Genomic DNA, 21,496 nt, shown 5'->3' on the forward strand with positions numbered 1-21,496 from the left:
GCGTTAAGCGCTGTGGCTTGGTCGGCGGACGGTTTACGGAAAACAGGAATAGCCAGGACTAGATACTGTTAAAACGGCCACATTCCTTTAAGATAATACATAAGGTGAGTTGGAGGTTGGGGCGGCCAGCGCAGGTCCATCGCACAGCATCCGTGGATGCTGCTCGACATCGCCGTCTGCATGTTCTGCATGAGCCTCCTTGCGACTGCTTATGTCGGCTTCGCGATGTGGCTCTTCCGGCTCCTGTGCTTTATCTTCCAACGCAGCACTACGGAGCCAGATATCTTCACTGTGCTCCGAGTGATAAATTTCGCCCCTACAGTCTTTGTCGGCGTGGCTACATTGGAGTTGGCTGCGTATATATGGTGGTGGCTTCTAGGCTTGCTTGGCCGTCGACATCGCGACCAATTTTTTGGGTTTCCCGTGTATGGAATCTTGCGTCTCATTTTTAACGCGTATGATGCAGCACTGGATTCCTTGTTCCCGGTACGCACAAGGTGGGGGGGGAGGCGAGGTCATGCATCCGTGATTTAGAAGATTGCAAAGACGCCTCATCTATTTGCAGCCTTTTCAGACACAGTTTCTCTCTTATAATGACTGATATCCAGGCATTTCTTATTTAAACGCTATATAATAAATTTCGGTCAACAGAGGACATTTTTCTACATTTTTCTACATTTGACCTTTTGTCGTGAAACAAATTCACTGCAAGCTCGCCAGGCGCAGCTCCCCAGTCGTCGTGTTACGTGTGCAGCCGTCGAATATGGCGCTCGGAGGACCTATCGTCAGGTTCTAACACACTGCCTCTAATTTCCTCGTACATTTCCTCTTTAAGAGTTTGGGATTAACTACCGGCCCTGCTTCTTCCGCCTCAGGCTGTATCTGAACGTGGCAGAGTTCGCAAACAGAACGCATGGATGTTCAGCCTCTTTACTAAAGTAGAATTTTTCGCTAGTATTATCAATTCGAAGAAAATTGAGAAAGTCCTCAATCACAGCGGCTGTTGAGGGCACTGAGCAATAAATTCGCTGAGCGCGATGATATAATGAGAGGAACTCAAACGACATAATCGGTACTAGACGAGTCCTGGAAAGAGCCTGCCTAGATTTAGAGCTACAAGAGCAATAAAAAGCTGAAAAAATAATAAAAATAAGGAACTCAGCAGAAAGAGGATTCCATTTTAGGATGTGTCGTTGCTGGCTGCTTCCTCGTCGTGGATTATTGCAGCATCACTGACAAGAATAGTTAGAAAAGTTTGCAAAAAAGCAAAAAAAGGCAAAAGAGCAAGAAAGGCAAAAAAGCCAAAAAAGCCAAAAAAAAAAAAAAAAAAACACAACAGCAGGTGTTCGCTGGTCGTCACCGACCGAACTACTAATCTGCCGGTCAGTAGCTTGACAGCTGCGGAGCAAACGGGAAAAGTCTTCCACTCTTTCGACGATAATTACCCGATGTTATTCCGAGACGCAAAGCTTCTCGCGTATTGTCATGTTCAGAGTAGTTGGATCAAGCGGTCAAGTTGAGCTTTGGATTCCATTAAGTGACGGAGCACACATATTTCTGCTGGCTAAACTTGCGGCAGAGCGGCTACAACACTCAATTCCCATTATCGCATTAGGAGAAGCAGGACACATTTTCTTTTTGTTTTCGAAAACGCCACATGTCTCGTTTGGACTACGTAACCATTTCTTTGCTCTGAGGTTATCTCCGCCACTGGCTGTGTTCTGCAAGATGTCGGACCCTGAAAAATATACAGTTGGATGTATCTGCGCCCTGACCACCGAATTCGTCGCTATGCAGAGCTTCCTCGACAAGAGACATGACCCGCCAGTTGCAGTAGCACAAGAGGATTACAACAATTACGCGCTGGGAACAATCGGAAACCATAACGTGGTCGTTGCCGTTTTGCCGCGTGGCGAGTATGGCCTCGTCAATGCCACCTCCGTTGCGAAAGACATTCTACATACGTTTCCCAACATCCGCTTCGGACTAATGGTGGGAATCGGAGGTGGCGCCCCCGGTCCTTACCATGATATTCGACTTGGCGATGTTGTTGTGAGCAGCCCTGAAAATGGAAGGACTGGAGTCCTACAGTATGATTTTGGCAAGACAATCCAGAATAAAAAGTTCCTGCAAACAGGAACCTTAAACAAGCCACCTAAAGTGCTGCTTACAGCTCTCGCCGGGCTCGAGGCGAGTTATGAGTCCGATGGCCATCAACTTGAGGAAGAGATCGATAAAGTTCTGCAGAAGAGAGTCCGGCTTCAAAAAAAATATTCTCGCCCACCTACCAACAGCGACAAACTATACAAACCAGATTTTATTCATCATATCTCAGAAGCGGAGTGCCAAGATGCTTGTGGGGAAGACCCGTCAACCCTGGTATCTCGGCATCGACGAGATCCTCAGGCCGGTGAAGATGATCTCACAGTCCACTATGGTTTAATTGCATCAGCCAACACACTCATGAAAGATGCTCAAATACGGGATCTACTAAGGACTGAGAACGATGTGTTATGTTTTGAGATGGAAGCAGCAGGCTTGATGGACAGCTTCCCATGCTTAGTGATACGTGGTATATGTGATTATTCCGACTCACATAAAAACAAAAAGTGGCAGGGATATGCGGCAATGGCAGCCGCAGCGTACGCAAAAGATCTTCTAAATCAAATCCCGCAGAACAAAGTCGAGCGGGAAAGGAGGGCTAATGAGGTTTTGAGTGATAGTAAGTGGCCCAACCTATAATAGTGATCTATCGAGATCTATCTGACGTTTCTAGTGCAGAGCAAAGTGGAACATCTGCATCATATGGTAGGTAAAATCCAGACTGACCTATGCGCAATGAGGTCTGATAGCCATACTGCCAATATTCAGCAATGGCTTTCAACGATAGACCCAATGATAAGCATGAACAATGCAAGGAAGAGACGGCATGCTGGAACCGGCAAATGGCTCCTTGATAGTATACCCTTTATTGAGTGGATTCAAGGCTCACGTCGCCATTTATGGCTTTCCGGCATGCCAGGATGTGGCAAGACAGTCCTTAGCTCTACTATTTTTGACCATATCACCCAGATAAGGAACAGCACGACGCTCTTCTTCCTCTTCGACTTTCAAGATATGAGGAAGCAGAAGCTAGACGATATGCTGCGCTCTTTGATTTTACAGCTATATTCTCTACGGCCAGAGTCTCATATGCATGTCGAGAGTGTATTCAAGTCCCATGATAGCGGAAGACGACAGCCGAGTGCTAGCGCACTATCTGCCTGCTTTAGAGATATGTTACAAGCTTCTAAAAACATTTCAATTCTGCTAGATGCTCTAGATGAGAGCTCGCAGAGAGGAGACGTTTTGAATTGGATTCATCTCCTTCAGACTCTCCCAAACATTCAATTTATAGCAACCAGTCGATTGGAAGCCGAATTCGAGCGCACTATCCCCAACTGGATAGGTGAAGTCAATTGCATTTTTCTGTCAAATGGCCTAGTGAACAACGACATTCAATCTTACATTACTCACAGGCTAGACAGCCTAGAGTTCAAGAGGTGGACCAAATCTCCAGATATGCTGTTAGAGATTCAAGAGGCAGTTGCCGGTAATGCCTGTGGAATGTATGTTTGTTCGGCTACTAAAAACTATTTATCATGTTACATCATATTTAACATTACTAGGTTCAGATGGGTGGCTTGTCAATTAGACAGCCTTGCGGAGTGCGTAAGTCGTGAAGAACTAGAGCATGCACTTCAATCTCTACCACCAGATCTGCACACGACATATGAGCATATTATCGAGAATATACCAGGAAGATATAAAAAGAAGGCAATTCGCCTACTTCAGTTCCTTACCTACACGGGGCGGTCTCTAGCCCTTGAGGAGGCAATCGACATAATAGCGGTCCGCCATGACGATGGGAATCCTACCACAGGCTACTTCGATACCCGAGATCGATTGCCACATCCCGAAGACATTAAAATGTATGTATCGAGCCTAGCGTCGCTTTTCCAAGCCTCAAACGGGGAACTTGAATTGCAGCTAGCTCATTTCTCGGTTCAAGAATATCTTGTCAGTCGAAATGTTGCGAGCTCCCAAGACCCAAGGGCTTGTATAACGGGTATCTGCTTGATCTACCTTGGAAGTATTCCAGATGCAGACGACATTTCGTATTACTCTGCAGGAGACGGCGACTACTACGACGATACATTGTTCAAGTATCCATTCGCAACGCGGGCAGCTGAAATTTTGATGGAGAGTGCAAAGCATGCTGAAAAATCTACAATGACTCTAGAAGCCATTGTAGGCTTCCTCCAGGACGGGTCCAAATTCTTGACCTGGGTCAATCTGCTGGAGCTTGACGAGTGGGAAGAGGAATTCGGCATGGCGATAGCGTCACCGCTTTCTTTTGCATGCCTTAATGGTCTCGAAGCCACAGCGAGGAGACTAATATTGGATGGTGCGGATATCAATGCGCCAGGAGCTTACCATGGTTCCCCTCTTCGAGGAGCTGCCTTAAGGGGTGAGGAAGCTATCGTGCAGCTGCTGTTGGACCAAGGTGCGGATGTTAACGCGCAATCCGACAGCCATGGCTCTGCTCTCCTGGCTGCTTCAAAGAATGGCCACAGGACAGTTGTGCAGCTGCTCCTAACGCATGGTGCCGATGTCAATTCGATGAATAGCTGTTATGGCTCTGCGCTGGCAGCTGCGATAGACCAGGGCGATAATGCGACGGCACAGCTCCTACTTGATCACGGCGCGGAGGCTTCTGATATCGCCCTCTATAACGCTTCTTGGTCGGGCAACGAAGCGATGGTGCGGCTGCTGCTTGAACATGGTGCAGACGTCAATTCGACTGTTGATCCAGTTGGATCTGTGCTACAGGCCGCTGTCAAGAAGGGACATGAGACAATTATCCAGCTTCTACAAGAGCACGGTGCTGAAATGAACATGGGCGACGCGGCGCATTCGCGGCGCCAGCTGCAGAGGCAATGAGGTGTCAATCCAAGGTGGAGATTGCAAGAGGTAACTGGATTGAGGATTTGGGCTATAATTGAACGGGCGGCGCGGGGGGGGCCGCGCTTGTTGGCACAGAAAATAAGCGAGTCTTTGTTTCTTGCTTCACGCCGACCTATTTGGTGTCGTTGACTCCGGCCTTTATTGTGCCGCCGTCTTTCTCGCTTCTTCTTTCAAGATGTTTTCCTATTTTTACATTCACACTTGCTGTAAACTCTCTTGTTCTCTTAGACTTTTCTTCCGGATTCCTTCTGCAACGAAGATAGCTGTCACTGTCTGTTATTTGCTGCAGTTGTATCACGACTCCTTTGGTGCAGACTATGGCGTATATCGCCCATGCGACTACATGAACAATATCCGCACAACATCTACAATGATCACATGGTCGAGAGGAAGCAGCTTACAGTTCTATACAACAGCAATATTGTAATTTTTACCTTCTGCTTTAAAGTAAGTACAGACGCTATTTAAAAAATTCTGTCATCTTTGTTATTTATTTTCATCATCATGCTACTCATTAATTCATTAATTCAGGCCAAGTCTCCTGAGCGCCAACTTTGAGTAGCGACCAAGTTGAGCTGGCACGGCTCTTCAGTGCGCAGCTACTTTGCGCCTCTGTACCAGCTGTCCAGCTGCCAAGCCAAGCGCTGTAGGGCGCGGTGACAGTGGATACCTATACAGTGGGTATATACTGTGCGTAGGCCCGCCCGGCACCGTTTTAGCGCCTGGGACGGGCCTGGTGGGCTCAGGCGACCCCCTGTTTTGCTGTCTGGGCCAAGCACCAAGCACCAAAGCGCCGCCCTCACTATTTCCGCGCGCCCCAGGTCCAAGCCAAATTCTGTCCTCACCCCATCATTCCATCCGTCACCAAGGCCTCTCCCTCCTTCTTTCTTTCTTCCATTCGTTTCATTCTTCGACTGCTGCTTTGCTGCGCGGATACTTGCATTCTGTTCGCTTTCATTTCATACACACGCCTAGGTTCCAGCCCTCCCATCTGTATATTCGGCTCTTTAATCTTACGGCCCCTCGGCGCCGCGCTTCCACGACTGGCTTCTTTTCATTCCAGCTCCACAGTTGCCTCTTCGGTTTCAAATATTATTTTGTCTTGGCTTACAACGACTCACGCCATCTTTCAGCGCTGATTTCTGCTTCTGAGATGAGATAGGGCGGGGCCTGGAGAAAGATTTATAAAACGCTTACGACTTCGGAACGTTGATTCACCCACTCCTCTCACTGGCTGAGATTGACACCTGTTTTTACTTCCCTGGCTTTATTCAGTAAATCGTCATGAGAATTAGCTGGGGACTTGGCCTCGGCCGGGTCGAGTCCGTCGACTACTATGCCGGCGTTCTTGTGCCTCTAGACGAGGCCCATCTGCACAGCCACTCGGCCCGGACAGGCCGGGTGGAATTCGAGGCTCGCGACTTTGAGCTTGACGACGACGACGACGAAACTGGCGCAGGCAAGGATCGCGGCGATGAAGAGCGCGAGGGCATGCTCGAGATGGACGCCGCCGAGTACAGCATCGACGGCCTGCGCAAGGCTATGCGCGAGGGCCGCCGTGGGCAGTGGAGTGAATACGAGATCAAGTCCAAGCTCATCAACAAGGCCATCCAGGACATCGGCATGGGCTACTACAACTGGCAGCTCTTTGTTCTCTGTGGCTTTGGTTGGTTCGCAGACAACCTCTGGCTCCAGGGCGTTTCGTTGACGCTGCCTTCTCTGTCTGCGGAATTCGGTATTGACGAAAAGACGGTGCGGTATACCACCAGCGCGTGCTTTGTCGGTCTGTCCGTGGGAAGCTTTCTCTGGGGAATTGGAGCTGATTTCTTCGGCCGCCGAATCGCCTTCAACATGACATTGCTCATTACCAGTGTCTTTGGTGTCATGGCTGCCTATGCACAGACCTGGGGCGGCGTCTGCTTCTTCTTTGCCGCGTTTGGCTTCGGTGTCGGAGGAAACTTGCCCGTCGACGGCGCGTTGTTCCTCGAGTTTCTGCCCGATGCCTCCAGCTCCTTGCTAACCCTTCTTTCCGTCTGGTGGCCTATCGGTCAACTCGTTTCGTCTCTCGCAGCATGGTTTTTCATTGCCAATTGGCCCGTAGAGCAGGGCTGGCGCTACTTTATCGTCACCATTGGCATCGCCACTTTTGCCATGTTTATTGTCCGCTTCTTCATCTTCCACCTTCTCGAATCGCCCAAGTTTCTTCTCAACAAGGGCCGCCAAAATGAGGCTGTGGCTGTCATCCACGGTCTGGCTTACAGAAACGGCTGCAAAACCTGGCTCACATCTGACATTTTGGACGAGGTCGCCGCCGAGGACTACCAGCGCGCCGAAAGCTCCTCTGCTCAACAACAATTTAATACTGCCTCCACCCAGAACGTCCTCATGACCAAGCTGAAGGGATTTTCTGCCGACAGAGTCCGTCCTTTGTTCCAGAACAAGACACTTGGTCTCGCCACTTCACTCATCTGGTTCTGCTGGGCCAGCATTGGTATGGGCTACCCGCTCTTCAACGCATTCTTGCCGCAGTACTTTGCTCGCACCAACGGCAGCCAGGACAGCGGCATGCAGTCCGAGACGTCCGCGATTTCCAACGAAACCTACCGCAACTATGCCATCACCTCCATCATGGGTGTGCCTGGCAGTCTTCTTGCAGCATACCTCGTCGACCATCCTTCGCCGTTCCTCGGCCGCCGAGGGACTCTGGCTAGCTCCACCTTGCTCTCCGCCATCTTTCTCTTCTTCTTTGTCTTGTTCGGCACCACGCCCTCGACGCAGCTCTTTTTCTCCTGCGTGGAAGCTTTTAGCCAGAACATCATGTACGGCGTCTTGTACGCCTTTACGCCTGAAATCTTCCCGGCGCCGGTGCGTGGAGCAGGCAGCGGCATGGCCAGTTTCCTGAACCGCGTCACGGGTCTCATGGCTCCCTTGCTAGCTGCCAACATGCCCGGCGACGGTGCGAGCACACCCATCTACCTATCCGCAGTGCTAATTCTAGCGGCGTTTGTGGCCATGTGCCTGATCCCTATTGAGACACGAGGCGCGCAGCGCCTATAATCAATCTCTTCACGGCACAGGTCAATTGGCTAAGGCTCTTTTCCATCTATGCTTGTAATCCAAGATGTAGACATGTGGGCCAATAGCTCATGAAAAAATTGTATAGTAGGCGCAAAGAACATTCACATAGCGATGGTTTTACTTTATACTTGATTACTTAGTTGGGGGTCTATATTATCATCGGGTACGCAGTCTCTTGGATAGAATACATTGTACATAGCAAATATATGAGCAATATGCCGTCCATCATCAAACTGACCAACCCATTTTCTTCTCCATTGCATCCACTTGCACATGCTAGGCGCACCGTCTATCTAGTTCCCTTGGCGCCCGCCGGGGCGTCGATGCGCCTCTTCTGAAACGAGTTCCCCAGCGCATCCTTGACCATGGGATCCGAGCGAATGGTGTTGTTGATGAGCCACTCGCGCATCTTGGTGCGCATCCGGCCCGCCATCTCCTCGTCGCCCTTGAACGGGGTGAGCTCCATGTCGATGAGGCGCGCCGCATCGGCGTCCATCTGGCGCGTGAGGCCCTCGAGCCGCAGCAGGCCCGCCTGCAGCGCCTTGTCCTCGTCCTCGACGCCCTTGTCCGCGTGCGGGTTGAGCTGCGCGGTAATGATGGGCCCAATCTGCGACAGCGCAATGTACACGGTCAGGGTAATCTTGCGCGCGAGGTGCACCAGCTCAAACGGCAGGTACGGCGGGACGCCGCCGCGCGACGCCGTCCCCAGCACGGCGTTGAGCGCACCGAGCGGCGCCGGGAACGAGGGCCGCGTCGCCACCGTCACCTCGAGCAGGCACAGCGTGACGAGCAGCAGCCAGCGGTAAAACTTGGCAAAGTCCATGTACCCGAGGAGGCCGAAGGCGTAGATGGTGGCGGCGGCGACGGCGTAGTACGGCAGGATCGTGTACACGACGCCGTGCGTCACAAAGTCCCGGACCGTGACGCACTTGGACCACGCGAGCATGGCCGGGCCGAAGCGCTCGTACGCGTACCGCTTGGCCGCGTCCTGCAGCGTGTCGCTCGCCGTCTTGAGGTGGATGAAAAAGGCCGACGAGGCGGCCGCGTCGCCGCCGCCGTTGGACGCGCCGGCCTTGTCGGGGTGGTGCAGCGCCGCGAGCCGCCGGAAGCGCGACTTGATCTCGCGGTCGGCCGCCGTCACCGGGATCCCCAGCTCCGTGTAAAAGGACGGCGCGCTGCGCAGGTCGTAGTTGGCCTCGTAGATGGTGTACAGGAGGTATGTCGCCACGACGAGGATGTGAATCGTGTTGCGGTGAGAGGTGTGTCGCGGGGAGCCCGGCGCGGGCTTCGGGTCGCCGGCGCGGATCGTAAGGCCATAGTAGATGGTCTGTATCCAGGACGTCGCAATCTATTCGAGGCGCAAGAGGAGTTAGCAGCTGAGCCTATAATATAGCATGGTAGCAGGCACAGCTAGATTCCGCGCGCTGTCGCTGCGCGGAACCGCGAAGGAAGCGCCTGCCACGTGTGGCCGGTTGGGAGCTTTGTCAACGTACGCCTGGAAGAAAAGCCCAGCCTACGATGGAAAGGAACTGGGACATCTTGGAGAAATTCTGTGCAGCTCCCCGGATGCGTTGTTTATCTGGATATGCGTAGCATGCCCTGCAAAAGTCGTTGCAGTTGAGAGGTATGGGTAAAGAGCTTGTTTGTTTGAAAGGACAAGTGTGTTCATGCATAACCCATTTTTGAGTTCCGCTCAAGGGCGCACCAACACCACCACCAACATACCGGGCGCCAAGTACTACATTGCCTTTATATAACGGTGCAAATAAAAAGTTCATCTTAATTGAGTATTTTACCATTAACAGCTTTCATTTCGGTTGAGTATGTCTATAAGTGGTTTGAGAAAAAAAAGAACAAAAATAGAATACATCGATGAAGCAGCAAGAAAATAAGTTGTCCTTCGCCGTTTTTGCTCAGCATCTGGCGCAATGAAAGTGATTTGCCACCTTCGCATCCTCCGTATCACTGCCATGCTCGTTCAACGTGCATCCAAAATGTCGAGCTGGCTCAAATCTTGTAACTCCATCCCTTTCGAATAATAAATGCGTAGAATCATCGTGTAGTAAGAAAAAAATGCCCAAATTCACCTCCTGCCCATCAGGAAGTTTGCCGCCGGGGATGCAACAAGGTGAACTGCGTCAAGTGGTTGTCCAAATGTTGTCTGTAAAACGCCGTCGGCCCCCCCGAAACGCTGCCGATCATGATGTCCTAACAAATCCTGCCAATCTATTCTGTATCTGCATCTCCTTTGGGAGTTAGGAGTGCCGTTGCCATACTTTCTGCGGGTTTAGCCGAAGCTGGCCTTCCACTTCTCCCAGAATTGGCCAGACTCAACTTCGCAGCTCTCGCGACCAATGTTTGCGCAGCCAGCAAACATGGCGACAAAATCGCCCTCCTGATACTGCTCGCCGAGCGTCGGCTTCGAATAGGAAGCAAATGTGCGCTGGGGCACAAGGGCCAGTTTCGACAAAATCGTGGGGTGCCACTGCACAATGTGTTCCTGAGTCAATGTATTAGTCAATGCAGCCACGGTCTACTCCATGTTGTCCTTACCAAAGCATGTCTCTCAGCCTTCTGGAAGTTGTAGCTTCTGTAGAGAGGATCCAGCCACGTCTCAAGGAAGAATTTTGCCCATTCTCCGTTGCGGATAATAATGTTGTTGTGTACAAGACCAGACTTGTCCTGTGACAGAATAACATCAATGTGCTCTCCGCGTAGATGACCAAAAGTCTTGATAATGCTGTCTGGTGGCACAACGGGCTGGCCACGGATCATCAGCGACTCCAACTGCTTCGATTGCAGCACAAGATCATCGAGTGATTGTGCTGGGTTCATGATGTAAGCATCCTGGTCGAGGTACCAGACGAATTTGCAGTCCGGGAACTTTGTAAGCGCATGGCGCGTGGCCATCAGTTTCGTCCAGGTCGTGGGAGCTCCGGCGGTGTCGTATTGGTAGGCTTCCGTGATGATCGTCTTGTAGCCTGTTTGTTACGGTAAGCGACTGGTTCGCTGGCGCGATACTGTCTGTTTCAAGTACTCACCATGTCTCGAGGCATACTCTTCTCTGTTCTCGCGGATAGTCTTCAAATATCCAGGGCTGTACTGCTTGGTGTCGAGGACCGTCACCAAAACGACAGTTGGCGTTCCGGCAGGCTGGCGCTCATGGTAAGGGCTTTGCTTGCTGGGCTTGAAGATTAGGTATAGCACCAGTATGCATGCCAGCAGCCCAAGGCCGATGGTTCTTAATCGCCCACGGCGAAGGGAAGGCAGTGGACCGGATCTTGGGCGGAAAGGCGGAGGGTTGGAGCTTTTGCGCGGGGGGTACGCGAAATGCATTGTGAGGTGGTAAGAGCGCCCGCTACGTGGACAGGCTCGCTTTTCGAAAACGTCTCCAAGTAGTCTGGGTTACGGGCGAGCGGGCGTCGCGGCTCCGTTCGTCGTCGCAGGTTCGCTGATTTCGAGGCCGATTTGAGAGGCTTTAAGACCCCCAATAACGAGTGACTGGCGTAGAAGCACCACAGATCTGAATCTGGCCAATGTATCGTCGTCTAATGCAGTTGGAGACTAAAGACACGTCGTCTCGGCTCCTGCAAGCAAGAGTTTGCGTTCTTTTCTGTTTGCGCGTCGATGGCGCGATTTGTCCGATCTGTCGTCAAGGGTCCAGAGCGAGATCCAGGAGAGGAAAACAAAGTCGCATGCGGCACGCAACTCGCGGTATGAGAACTGCCCCTAGAAGATTCCCCGAGTAACCTGTTAGCTCGACGAGCAGAAGAGATTAGGCCTGGACTTGACGACTTCTGCCTCTTGGAAGAAAGTCTTGTCAACCCCCTTGGTGCTGCCCTCACTAGAGCCACGTTCTAGTCGGCGCCGGCTCCACAATGCGCCGACCCATCTTTTGCCCTCCTTTTATGAAGTCTAATCTCACTACGCGCCACGAGCCTCAACGTAAGCGAGTTCGTCTTATCGTCTCATTTTTTTTTTATTCGGGCAAATGCAACCTCTACAGAATGGGACAAGGTTATAGACTCTTTCATGGTAATTAGCAACGGCTGGCGTGGCTCGGGGCCGGGCATACGCTCTTTGACTGCGACACTAGCACAGAATTTTAATGCGACGCCTGAAGGGAGAACATATACCAGCTTGTGCCAAGCAGTCTATCCACACATTTTGTACTGGTGTGTACCTGGTAGACCGCTGCGGCGCAGAATGCAGAATGCATCCCTTGCCTAAGCTACGGGTTGGTCAGCTCCATCTTGCTGTAAAGAACGCGGGAGCCAAAACGGCTTCCACTCTAAGCGTCGATGGAGCGTCAATCTTTGCACACAGACTAGTTGGCTTGATGCGGAGGAGCAAACTTCGAGACAACTTAAGAGTGTGCAGGCACAGTGGTCGAGCCACAGTGGGAGAGAAAATGTCACGATGAAGAACAAGTGCAAACAGAGTAGAAGGTCTTGCCATTCTATCTATAAGTCAGGGTGATGATACACGCTTGGCTGATTGCCTCGAGCCGCTTCCCGTATAATCTGTCTTCAGTCACAAATTCTGCGCAGCTCACCTTAGTCGTCGACATCGATGACTCTGTCTCGCATGTGCAACAGCACCCGCGCGCTGAGAGAGCGTACCAGTTTCCAGATACCCTTCAAAGCCGCGAATGCGCCCAAAAGAACAAACATTAGGCTGAGATTTTCAACACGACTACGGCCAGTACCGCGACGTCGGCCGCCGCCACCCAGGCCTGTACCTCGTAACTGCCACCAGTGCCAAGGGGACATGAAGAGCGCCGATTTGACCAGGCCAACAATTCCTAGAGAGAAGAAACCCTTGATGAAATGTTCAATCCATGTTGGTGGTTCCTCGAAAGGCATATCCCAGTTGTCTTCGTCTGCGGTCAATGCGTCGCCGATAGTGCCGAAGGGATCGAGCCACAAGTTGAATACTGGATCAGCAATGAAGCCGAGGATGAAAATGCCAAAAGCGAACAGCACCAGAGTGAGCAGAGCCTGTGTGATCTTGCTGCTGAGAAGTGAGGCCCAGTCCAATCTTGCAAGTTGGTATTTGTAGCCGCACGTCGGGCAGCGCCAGAAGTTTCGTTCCTGCGACGGACCGGCAGCCCGCCAAGCGTGCAAACAGCCCTCGTGGACATATTTCTGCGTTCCTTTGCACTTGCAGGGTGACAGTAGTCGGCCCAGGGACGGGTCATCGGAAATGTAGGTCGGTTGGCCAGTTTGCGACGAGTTGGCGTACTGCGGCTCTACAGTATCCAAGCAGATTCGACAGGTGCGTGGGCCGTGGCGGCCAGCGTCCTCAGCTCGGGGCGGTTGGTCAGCCGTATTGCGTTGCCGCGTCTCGCCGTCCTGTGAGGAATTGTTGCCCATCGCGGAGCTCCAGCTCCAGGACTGCTGTTCCATTTTGTACGCGTTTGCCCGTTTATAGGGTGCACGCCAGGGTGTGTTGATGGTTGCAAAAGTGTGCGAGAGAGATGTCCTGCCAAGAGGCCACAGCAGCGGGGATACTTCCCATAATACGCTGTCCAGAAGGTGCCAGGGGGGGCGGGCACGGCGGCCAAAACCTTCAGAGCACTATGGCATCACAAACATGCGGGAATATGGCCGGATGCGAGTGCCTGAAAAAGCCACCTCATCAATTCTTTGTCTTCCAGAAAAATCCGCGGCGGAGCAAATAAATGTCCGCAGCTACCGTAGAGACTTGGGGCGAGCTCCATTCACCGAGTGGATCGGATCTCGGCGGAACTTATATTCCGGCCGCGCTCCGGCGAGCTTGACGCGCAGGTCATCGTGCCTGGAGCTGCAACGCAGACGGAGCTCCCGCAGCTGCCACTTGCCCTTCAAACAGCATCAATCCGTAACATACATCACGACTTGCAGGCCATTACCGATTTGCACGATATTTGACACCTGTTGAAGCTATGGCGGACAGATACTCCTTCTCTCTCACTACATTCTCGCCCAGGTAAGCCATTCCAAAACCAAGACTTGATTGGACGCAACTAATTCCCATACAGCGGCAAGCTGGTGCAAATCGGTACGTGCGAATCGTGCGAATAGTCGATCGCATCGCGGATCTCGAGTGGATCGAATACATGAATATTCAATCATTTCTGATATATGTTACTAATGATGCTCTTAGAGTATGCCTTGAACGCTGTCAACCAAGGCATTACTGCGCTGGGAATCAAAGGTGTGTAACTTGCGCTAGACTTGACGGACCATGCATGCTGATACCTGTCCAGCCACGAACGGTATTGTCCTCGCGACCGAAAAGAAGTCATCTTCGCCCCTCGCCGACCAGAGTTCACTTTCCAAGATTAGTAACATCACGCCGAACATCGGCACGGTCTACTCTGGCATGGGCCCTGACTACAGAGTGCTGGTCGACCGCGCACGTAAAGTTTCGCACACTGGATACAAGAGAATCTACAACGAATACCCTCCGACCCGCATATTAGTTCAGGATGTAGCTCGCGTCATGCAGGAAGCCACCCAATCTGCTGGTGTTCGGCCATATGGTGTGAGCATGCTGGTTGCTGGGTGGGACGACGGTATCGAGCCTGAGGAGGCTGAGGAGGCCCAGGCCCAGGCCGGCGAGAAAAAGGCCAACAAGAAGACAGGAGGCATTCACAAGGGTGGCCCTATGCTGTACCAGGTCGACCCCACGGGCAGTTATTTCCCATGGAAGGCTACGGCCATCGGCAAGAGTGCGACAAAGGCCAAGACATTCCTGGAGAAGAGATACTCGGAAGAGCTGGAGCTTGAAGATGCTATCCACATTGCTCTGCTGACTCTCAAGGACAACATCGAGGGCGAGATGAACGGTGACTCTATTGAAATTGGTATGCTCTCATAATACACTGCTACAAACGTATGCTAACTCAGTGTCAGGCATTGTTGGACCTCCTGCCGATCATTTGCTGGGCCTCGAAGGTGTCGAGGGAGCCTCTGGCCCTCGCTTCCGCAAGCTCACGCCGCAAGAAATCGAGGACTATTTGACGAGTCTATAAGTGCAGACGAAACGGGCGGCGGAATTAGAAATGCTTGTACATTAGAAAGTCTCAGATGACTTAATTGATCAAGTTCGACATGACCGTGGGTGACTAGAGTGGTTGTACCGGTTGTTGCTAATGTGCCGGATTTGCTGAGACGAGGACGAACGATGTGTTTGGCCCAGCTGCGACTCCAGTAACCCGGAAACCGTTTGGTGGATTGAACGCGAGATGCGTCCACTGATTAGTAGATGCGATGGCTGGAATACCTAGCTGTCCGCTTCTGTTGCTGCCAACGACGTATAATTCTCCTTGCCGAGTCAGTGCGATGGCGTGAGCTTCGCCCAGTGCAACATCTTGAATATCTTTCCCGCCCCCAATCTCGGTGTAGCTCGAAATGTCTGAAAGATTTGGAAAGAATGGCTGCTCTCCTGTTCTCGACGGCGGATGCTGTCCCCACATGTAGACATCTCCCGACCTCGTGAGAGCTGCAACCGCGTAGCCGGCGGCGGCGATGTGCTGAATCGGGTCATGGTCAAGGAGATGGTCAAGGTCGGCCACCCTCGCAGGATGCCGCGCCGGCCTGGTGGAGTCTCCAGTTAGTATGATTTCAGTGTTACTTCTGGGACAGCTGACGCACTTGTGCTCTGTTACTACGCGGCCGAGCATTGCGGGGAAGCGTTCATCTCCCGTCGTTGAAACCATGCCGTTTTCGTGAAGAATGACAAAGCCCGTGGCAGAAGCCGCAATTTGTTTGACTGGCGGGTGGACTGCCACTTCAAGTGGCGGGTACCCACGGAGGCTTTCTTGTATACTTAGACCATTGCCGTTGTCGGTCACGCTCATATGGCAGCCATTTGCCGTCGAAACTGTCAAGGCGGCCCTGAGAATCAGATAGTGTCTAAGACGTCTTCCGTGAGCCACCCGAAAGTGTCCGTCAATATTGACTAGCATGAGCGCTACAGGTTAGATGGCGACGTTTTTCCCGAGGCATAGGAGAGGATACAAACCTATTGTGGATATAATACTAGAGATGGGCTTTTCAATCGTCGTTCCGGAGGCGATCTTGATCAACTCGAACACATCGTCCTGGGAAGTCGGCTGGTCGGCGCGGAATTCGAGCTGGGACCAGCCATTTTGGCCTACGGCATATAATTCCATGGTTTGGGCCGAAAGTACAAGAGTTTTATATAAATATGGGTGAGCCGACGATGATGAGCGGTCCAGGCTTGTTTTTTTGGAAGAAATCTTTCGGGGATGTTTTCGCGGCAACTGATTGCGCCTGCCTCGCCTGGGGTGGCTTCTGCTTCCCTAAAAGCGGACTACTTAACTTATCTGTGGGTGGTGAAGTAGGAGGCGGCTATGTACCTAGCATTTGCTGCGCATGACATGAGAAGAAAAAACAAGCAGGGAGTCTGGAATCTCTGAAATCTGGGAAGCTTTGCAATCCCATTTCTTGGTACTTGATAGCTAATCTGTAGCAAATATAATCTGTTTCTGATCGTCTAGTAGATCGGCCTGTTATTAGTGCGCTGGCAACGCCAGTCTCGCTCGGGCTTGTGCTGCAACACAGCGACCGACTTTAATGGATATTTTGCCGCGATTCAAATATCAATTTTTGTGACATGTGGAATTTCAATACTCGATTGGTCGATGAGGTCCTATAAAATACCTTGAAAATGTTGAGAATAATGCCGTGTCAGTAGGCGGCCGGCCTCAGTCTCTGTGACACCCAGACTGGCGGACAATACCCGACGCGCCCACTATGCCAGCAGACTCCCAACTGCCTCCACCCAGGCGCAGACCTCTGTTCCGCGCATGATTCACAAGAGCGTGATGGCAGCACAGAGTCACCGTGCTTGGCTATCCCAGGTTACTCTCGCCTTCTTTCGCACTCATGTTGTGTCTATTGGAAGGCTACCAGCTCGCTGTGAGCTCTCGTCCTAGGCGCTACCCACACGGCCGCTGAGGATTGGTTCGACTGCCCAACATCAAGTCGGTGCCCATCGCTCTCCCATCGCGAAGCCAAGCCTGTTCCGCATATCAGTCCAAATCTTTGAATCAACGACGAGGCTCTCCTGACCTGGCTTTCTGCGGTTGGCTGTTCATGGCTGAGACTGGGAAACCACACCCCACTCTCTGGCCTGCGAATCAGCCCAGCTTCAAAAGGCGCAGCAGTGATCACGGCAGCACTATGTCTTCAACACTTGAGAATAATGTCGACGGATTATCCTTGGGGGATGATCAGAATACTAATACAGCCATGGAGGACGCCCAAGCGACTCCCCACGCTTCCAGAGCTTACCAGCTAGAGATGCTGCAAAAGAGCCTTGGAGGGAATGTGATCGTGGCAATGGATACTGGAAGCGGGAAAACGCAAATTGCCATTCTACGGATACGAGCGCAGCTTGAGTCTTCTTCAGACCAAAAGCTGATATGGTTTCTTGCCCCAACAGTTCTGCTCTGTGCTCAGCAATTCGAGGCTATCAAGCTCGAGATACCCTCAGTATCAATCCGATTAGTAGTCGGAAGCGACAATGTTCACACTTGGGGTGCCTCTACCTGGAAATCTCTGTTGGATGGCACTCAAGCAGTTGTATCCACGTATCAGGTCCTGCTTGACGCTTTGGATCACGCATTCGTCAAGCTGGACCGCCTCTCTCTTTTGATCTTTGACGAAGCACACAACTGCGTCGGGTCTAATCCCGGTGGAAAACTCATGAAACATTTTTATCACTATAAAGGACCGCCGGAAGATGCCGACAACCATTCCGCCCGACCTGCGATATTAGGTCTCACTGCTACACCAAGTATGAGAGCTCATGTAACAGGCCTCGAGAAGCTCGAGAAGGTGTTAAACGCGAGATGCATTTCGCCATCGCTCCACCGTGCAGAGTTGTTAAATCATGTCAAGCGACCACAGCTGAGAGTCATCGAATGCGAAACTACTCCAGCGGAGCACTACACGCCGGCCATGGCTTCATTGCGGCGGGAATTCCTAAAGATGGAAATCTCGGAAGATCCGTATGTGGTTTCGCTCCGCGCCCAGAGTACGGATAGAAGCAAGCGTTCTCTTGCAAATGTTCTCGCAAATCACAAAACGTGGTCGCGCCTTCAGCTGTCTGCACTTCTGAGTCGATCCAGGCACATTCGAGGGCTACTGGGCCCTTGGGCGGCAGATTACTACATTTGGAAAGCAAAGCATGCATTTCTCCAGAATCTGGTATCCACGAGCGCGTCTTGTGACGGCTGGATTCCAGAAGAGGAAGTTTACGTTGCGAGGATCTTGCAGGACATTGTCGCACTTGAGCCCACGCCCCGTCCAATTGGGCACGACAGCGTCTCAGACAAGGTTCACTTGCTACTGCGTGAGCTCGTAACATTTGAGAGCAGTGTAACTGCAATCATCTTTGTCAAGGAGCGCGCTACTGCAGCTGTACTCGCGGCGCTCCTTGGCTCTATACCGAACTTCCGGGACCGATATCAAGTGGGTTATATGGTCGGGACCTCGCAGAACCAGCTTCGAAAGCACAGTTTGTACGAATACTTTGACTCAAAGGATTTCCAAACATTGAATGACTTTCGCAAAGGCAAGGTCAACCTCCTGGTGGCAACAGCAGTTCTAGAGGAGGGTATTGACGTGCCTGCATGCAACCTAGTTGTTTGTTTCGACAGCCCGCAGACACCAAAATCTTTTATACAACGGCGTGGGCGGGCCAGGATGCAAGACTCACAGTTGCTACTCTTCACACACAGAGGTTCTTCGATAATAGACCAGTGGTCCGTTTACGAAGAGGAAATCCAGAAGCTATGCCAGGATTCTGAGCGCGAACGACAACAGCTGCAGACTTTGGAGCACCTGGACGAGGGAATAGACTTTTGCTTTCGAGTACCATTTACTGGAGCTCGCCTTGACCATGACAATGCAAAGCAACACTTGGAACACTTTTGCCGTGTTGTGTCCCCAGGACAATACACAGATAGTCGCCCAGATTATATTGTCAAGTTCGTCGAAGATGGCCGTGATATTGTCGTTAGCGCTGAGGTATTCCTACCGGCGACGATGCCAGGCAAGCTCCGACGCTTTCAATCATCGCGCCCTTGGAAAACGGAAGTAAATGCTGTGAAAGATGCTGCTTTTCAGGCTTACCTGGCACTTTTTCGTGCTGGTATGGTTAATAAGAATTTGCTGCCGTTGGAGACCAACATTGACTTTGGGGTGGAAACCCGGGCCCCTATTATTGGAGTCCAGACCTTGTTTGAGCCATGGACTGAAGTAGCCTCTACTTGGGCAGAAGGGAACTCGCGCTGGACCTACAAAGTACAGGTTCACGGGCCGGATGATGCGTTTTTTGGAGACTACACCATGACGCTGCCCATTGAGCTTGGACCATTGCGCCCAGCCAATCTATACCTGGATTACAACACCACGTACAGATTGGTATTTTCGCATCCACAGCGAATTTCAGCAGCTGAAGCAGCGAAGAAGGCAGATCATACTTCAACGCTTGTTGGTCTGCATTTTTGCCATCGCTGGTCAATGACGGAAGGATCTCATGTCATCAAATTTACTTCCCATGACGATTCGCTCAGCCTGCAGGATATTGGCAACAGGCCATTTGATGCAAACTCGGCTGCAATCTCCAGCAAGAATTATTTGATCAGAGATCACAGCAAAGCACCAGCCAAGTATATTGGTGGTCTGCCATCTAAGCCACCCATCGATATGGTTCAGCGACCCTTTCGGGACTACAACGACGCACCAGGAGGAATGTATCTTAATCTGCTGAGATGGACCCGTCGCACTGACTTTCTTCATCCAATGAAGGTTGATCCGGAGACGCAAATCGTAAGCCAAAAGCAATACATTGCTGTACTTCCATTGTCCTATGCAACTGTGGACAGTATAAATATCAAGCACGCTAGGTTCGGAATGCTGATACCTTCCATTGTCCATACCATTGAGACGATGCTCATTGCACGTCAGCTTTCAGTCACAATTCTGAGTCCCCTAGGTATCTCCGATTATCTGCTATTAAGGGATGCTATCAGTGCAAGAAGCGCAAGTGAGCCGACTCACTACGAGCGGTTAGAGTTTCTCGGGGACTCGATTCTCAAGTATTGTGCCAGTATGCAGGCCGCCGCGACAAACTTGAATTGGTCAGAGGGCTACCTATCTAGGTACAAGGATCGTCTGGTCGCCAATTCAAGACTCTCGCGTGCTGCGGTTGAGACCGGCTTGTCGAGATTCATATTGACAGTACCTTTTACAGGTCAAAAGTGGCGCCCTTTCTACCTTGAAGCCGTTTTGTCCGGGAAGATGAAGCCGCCTGCCAAGCGCAACCTATCGACAAAGGTGCTTGCCGATGTCGTCGAGGCGTTAGTAGGCGTAGCCTACACCGTGGGCGGTATCCCCAAAGCCATCCAGTGTCTGTCAATATTCGTCAACGAGTGCGACTGGGTAGATCCGAGCGAAGCAAGAGCGGAGTTCTTTTCCTTTGCGCCGAGTCATTGCGCAGACTCCTTGCACTTGCATATTCTCGAGGAGCTTGTTGGCTATTCGTTCACCAAGAAATCTCTCCTTCTCGAGGCAACCACGCACGCATCCTATATTGGCGACATTTCTGGGCGGAGCTGGGAGCGCTTGGAGTTCCTTGGTGATGCCGTTCTCGACTACATCATTGTCAGAAAACTCATCAACCACAGCCCACCACTACCGCATTCTAGAATGCACATGATCAAGACAGCCATGGTCAACAAGGATTTCCTGGCCTTTATCAGCCTCGAAGAGCATGAGCTGTCGCAGACCGAGTCATTTATAACGCAAACCGGAGCAGTCCTGACGGAGAATAAACGAACAGCCATCTGGCGATTCATAAGGCACTCGTCCAACGGCCTTGGCCCAGCGCAGTTGGAAACGGCGAAGCGCCACAAAAACGTGCGCGATGATATTCTCAGCGCGATCCGCGATGGCGATCACTACCCTTGGCACATTCTCGTCAAACTGCACGCGGCCAAGTTGTACTCTGACCTGATGGAAGCCCTGGTCGGCGCCATATGGGTAGACTCGGGCTCTCTCGCTCCGTGCGAGGCGTTTCTCGCGCGCGTCGGCATGCTTCCCTATCTCGACCGTATCCTCGCCGACAGCGTGCACATGCAGCACCCCAAGGAGGAACTTGGCAAAGTGGCGCAGGCCCGCAGCATGGTTTACAAGATTGACGAGGTCCAGTCGGGCGATCAAGGGAAGATTTACAACTGCAGGCTGTTGGTCGGAGACGTCGAGGTGGGCGCTGGGTACGGAGGACTTACAGCGGAGGAAGTGAGAGTGAGAGCTGCGACGGAGGGTGTCGCGTTCCTCAAGGCGGAGGCAGCGGTGCCAGCTGACAATGGTATAGCAGAAGATTAGACGAG

The 21,496-nt window shown here is 51.8% G+C and overlaps 8 protein-coding genes across 8 annotated transcripts; 4 read left to right on the plus strand and 4 right to left on the minus strand.

Annotated features, from left to right (window-relative positions):
• Positions 1-4,272: 4,272 nt before the first annotated feature.
• On the plus strand, positions 4,273-4,983 carry LMH87_003498 (uncharacterized protein; the record flags this gene model as incomplete). The annotated part of the gene is made up of 1 exon (XM_056193768.1): positions 4,273-4,983. The coding sequence occupies one exon, from the start codon at positions 4,273-4,275 to the stop codon at positions 4,981-4,983; it is 711 nt and encodes a 236-aa protein (XP_056048293.1).
• A 1,308-nt stretch (positions 4,984-6,291) lies between these two features.
• LMH87_003499 (uncharacterized protein) lies at positions 6,292-8,064 on the plus strand (the record flags this gene model as incomplete). The annotated part of the gene is made up of 1 exon (XM_056193780.1): positions 6,292-8,064. One exon carries the CDS (start codon positions 6,292-6,294, stop codon positions 8,062-8,064), a length of 1,773 nt encoding a protein of 590 aa, XP_056048294.1.
• Positions 8,065-8,374: 310 nt separating this feature from the next.
• On the minus strand, positions 8,375-9,623 carry LMH87_003500 (uncharacterized protein; the record flags this gene model as incomplete). The annotated part of the gene is made up of 2 exons (XM_056193791.1): positions 8,375-9,433; positions 9,579-9,623. The coding sequence occupies 2 exons, from the start codon at positions 9,621-9,623 to the stop codon at positions 8,375-8,377; spliced, it is 1,104 nt and encodes a 367-aa protein (XP_056048295.1).
• A 749-nt stretch (positions 9,624-10,372) lies between these two features.
• LMH87_003501 (uncharacterized protein) lies at positions 10,373-11,421 on the minus strand (the record flags this gene model as incomplete). Its single annotated transcript, XM_056193802.1, has 3 exons — positions 10,373-10,585; positions 10,639-11,066; positions 11,127-11,421. 3 exons carry the CDS (start codon positions 11,419-11,421, stop codon positions 10,373-10,375), a joined length of 936 nt encoding a protein of 311 aa, XP_056048296.1.
• A 1,220-nt stretch (positions 11,422-12,641) lies between these two features.
• On the minus strand, positions 12,642-13,493 carry LMH87_003502 (uncharacterized protein; the record flags this gene model as incomplete). The annotated part of the gene is made up of 1 exon (XM_056193814.1): positions 12,642-13,493. The coding sequence occupies one exon, from the start codon at positions 13,491-13,493 to the stop codon at positions 12,642-12,644; it is 852 nt and encodes a 283-aa protein (XP_056048297.1).
• A 518-nt stretch (positions 13,494-14,011) lies between these two features.
• LMH87_003503 (uncharacterized protein) lies at positions 14,012-15,103 on the plus strand (the record flags this gene model as incomplete). Its single annotated transcript, XM_056193825.1, has 5 exons — positions 14,012-14,055; positions 14,108-14,127; positions 14,233-14,283; positions 14,336-14,935; positions 14,985-15,103. 5 exons carry the CDS (start codon positions 14,012-14,014, stop codon positions 15,101-15,103), a joined length of 834 nt encoding a protein of 277 aa, XP_056048298.1.
• A 117-nt stretch (positions 15,104-15,220) lies between these two features.
• LMH87_003504 (uncharacterized protein) lies at positions 15,221-16,246 on the minus strand (the record flags this gene model as incomplete). Its single annotated transcript, XM_056193839.1, has 3 exons — positions 15,221-15,668; positions 15,726-16,032; positions 16,096-16,246. 3 exons carry the CDS (start codon positions 16,244-16,246, stop codon positions 15,221-15,223), a joined length of 906 nt encoding a protein of 301 aa, XP_056048299.1.
• Positions 16,247-17,348: 1,102 nt separating this feature from the next.
• On the plus strand, positions 17,349-21,491 carry LMH87_003505 (uncharacterized protein; the record flags this gene model as incomplete). Its single annotated transcript, XM_056193850.1, has 2 exons — positions 17,349-18,717; positions 18,859-21,491. 2 exons carry the CDS (start codon positions 17,349-17,351, stop codon positions 21,489-21,491), a joined length of 4,002 nt encoding a protein of 1,333 aa, XP_056048300.1.
• Between the last annotated feature and the right edge of the window lie 5 nt (positions 21,492-21,496).

Source organism: Akanthomyces muscarius, chromosome 2 (assembly GCF_028009165.1).
Source record: "Akanthomyces muscarius strain Ve6 chromosome 2, whole genome shotgun sequence".
NCBI lineage: Eukaryota > Fungi > Ascomycota > Sordariomycetes > Hypocreales > Cordycipitaceae > Akanthomyces > Akanthomyces muscarius.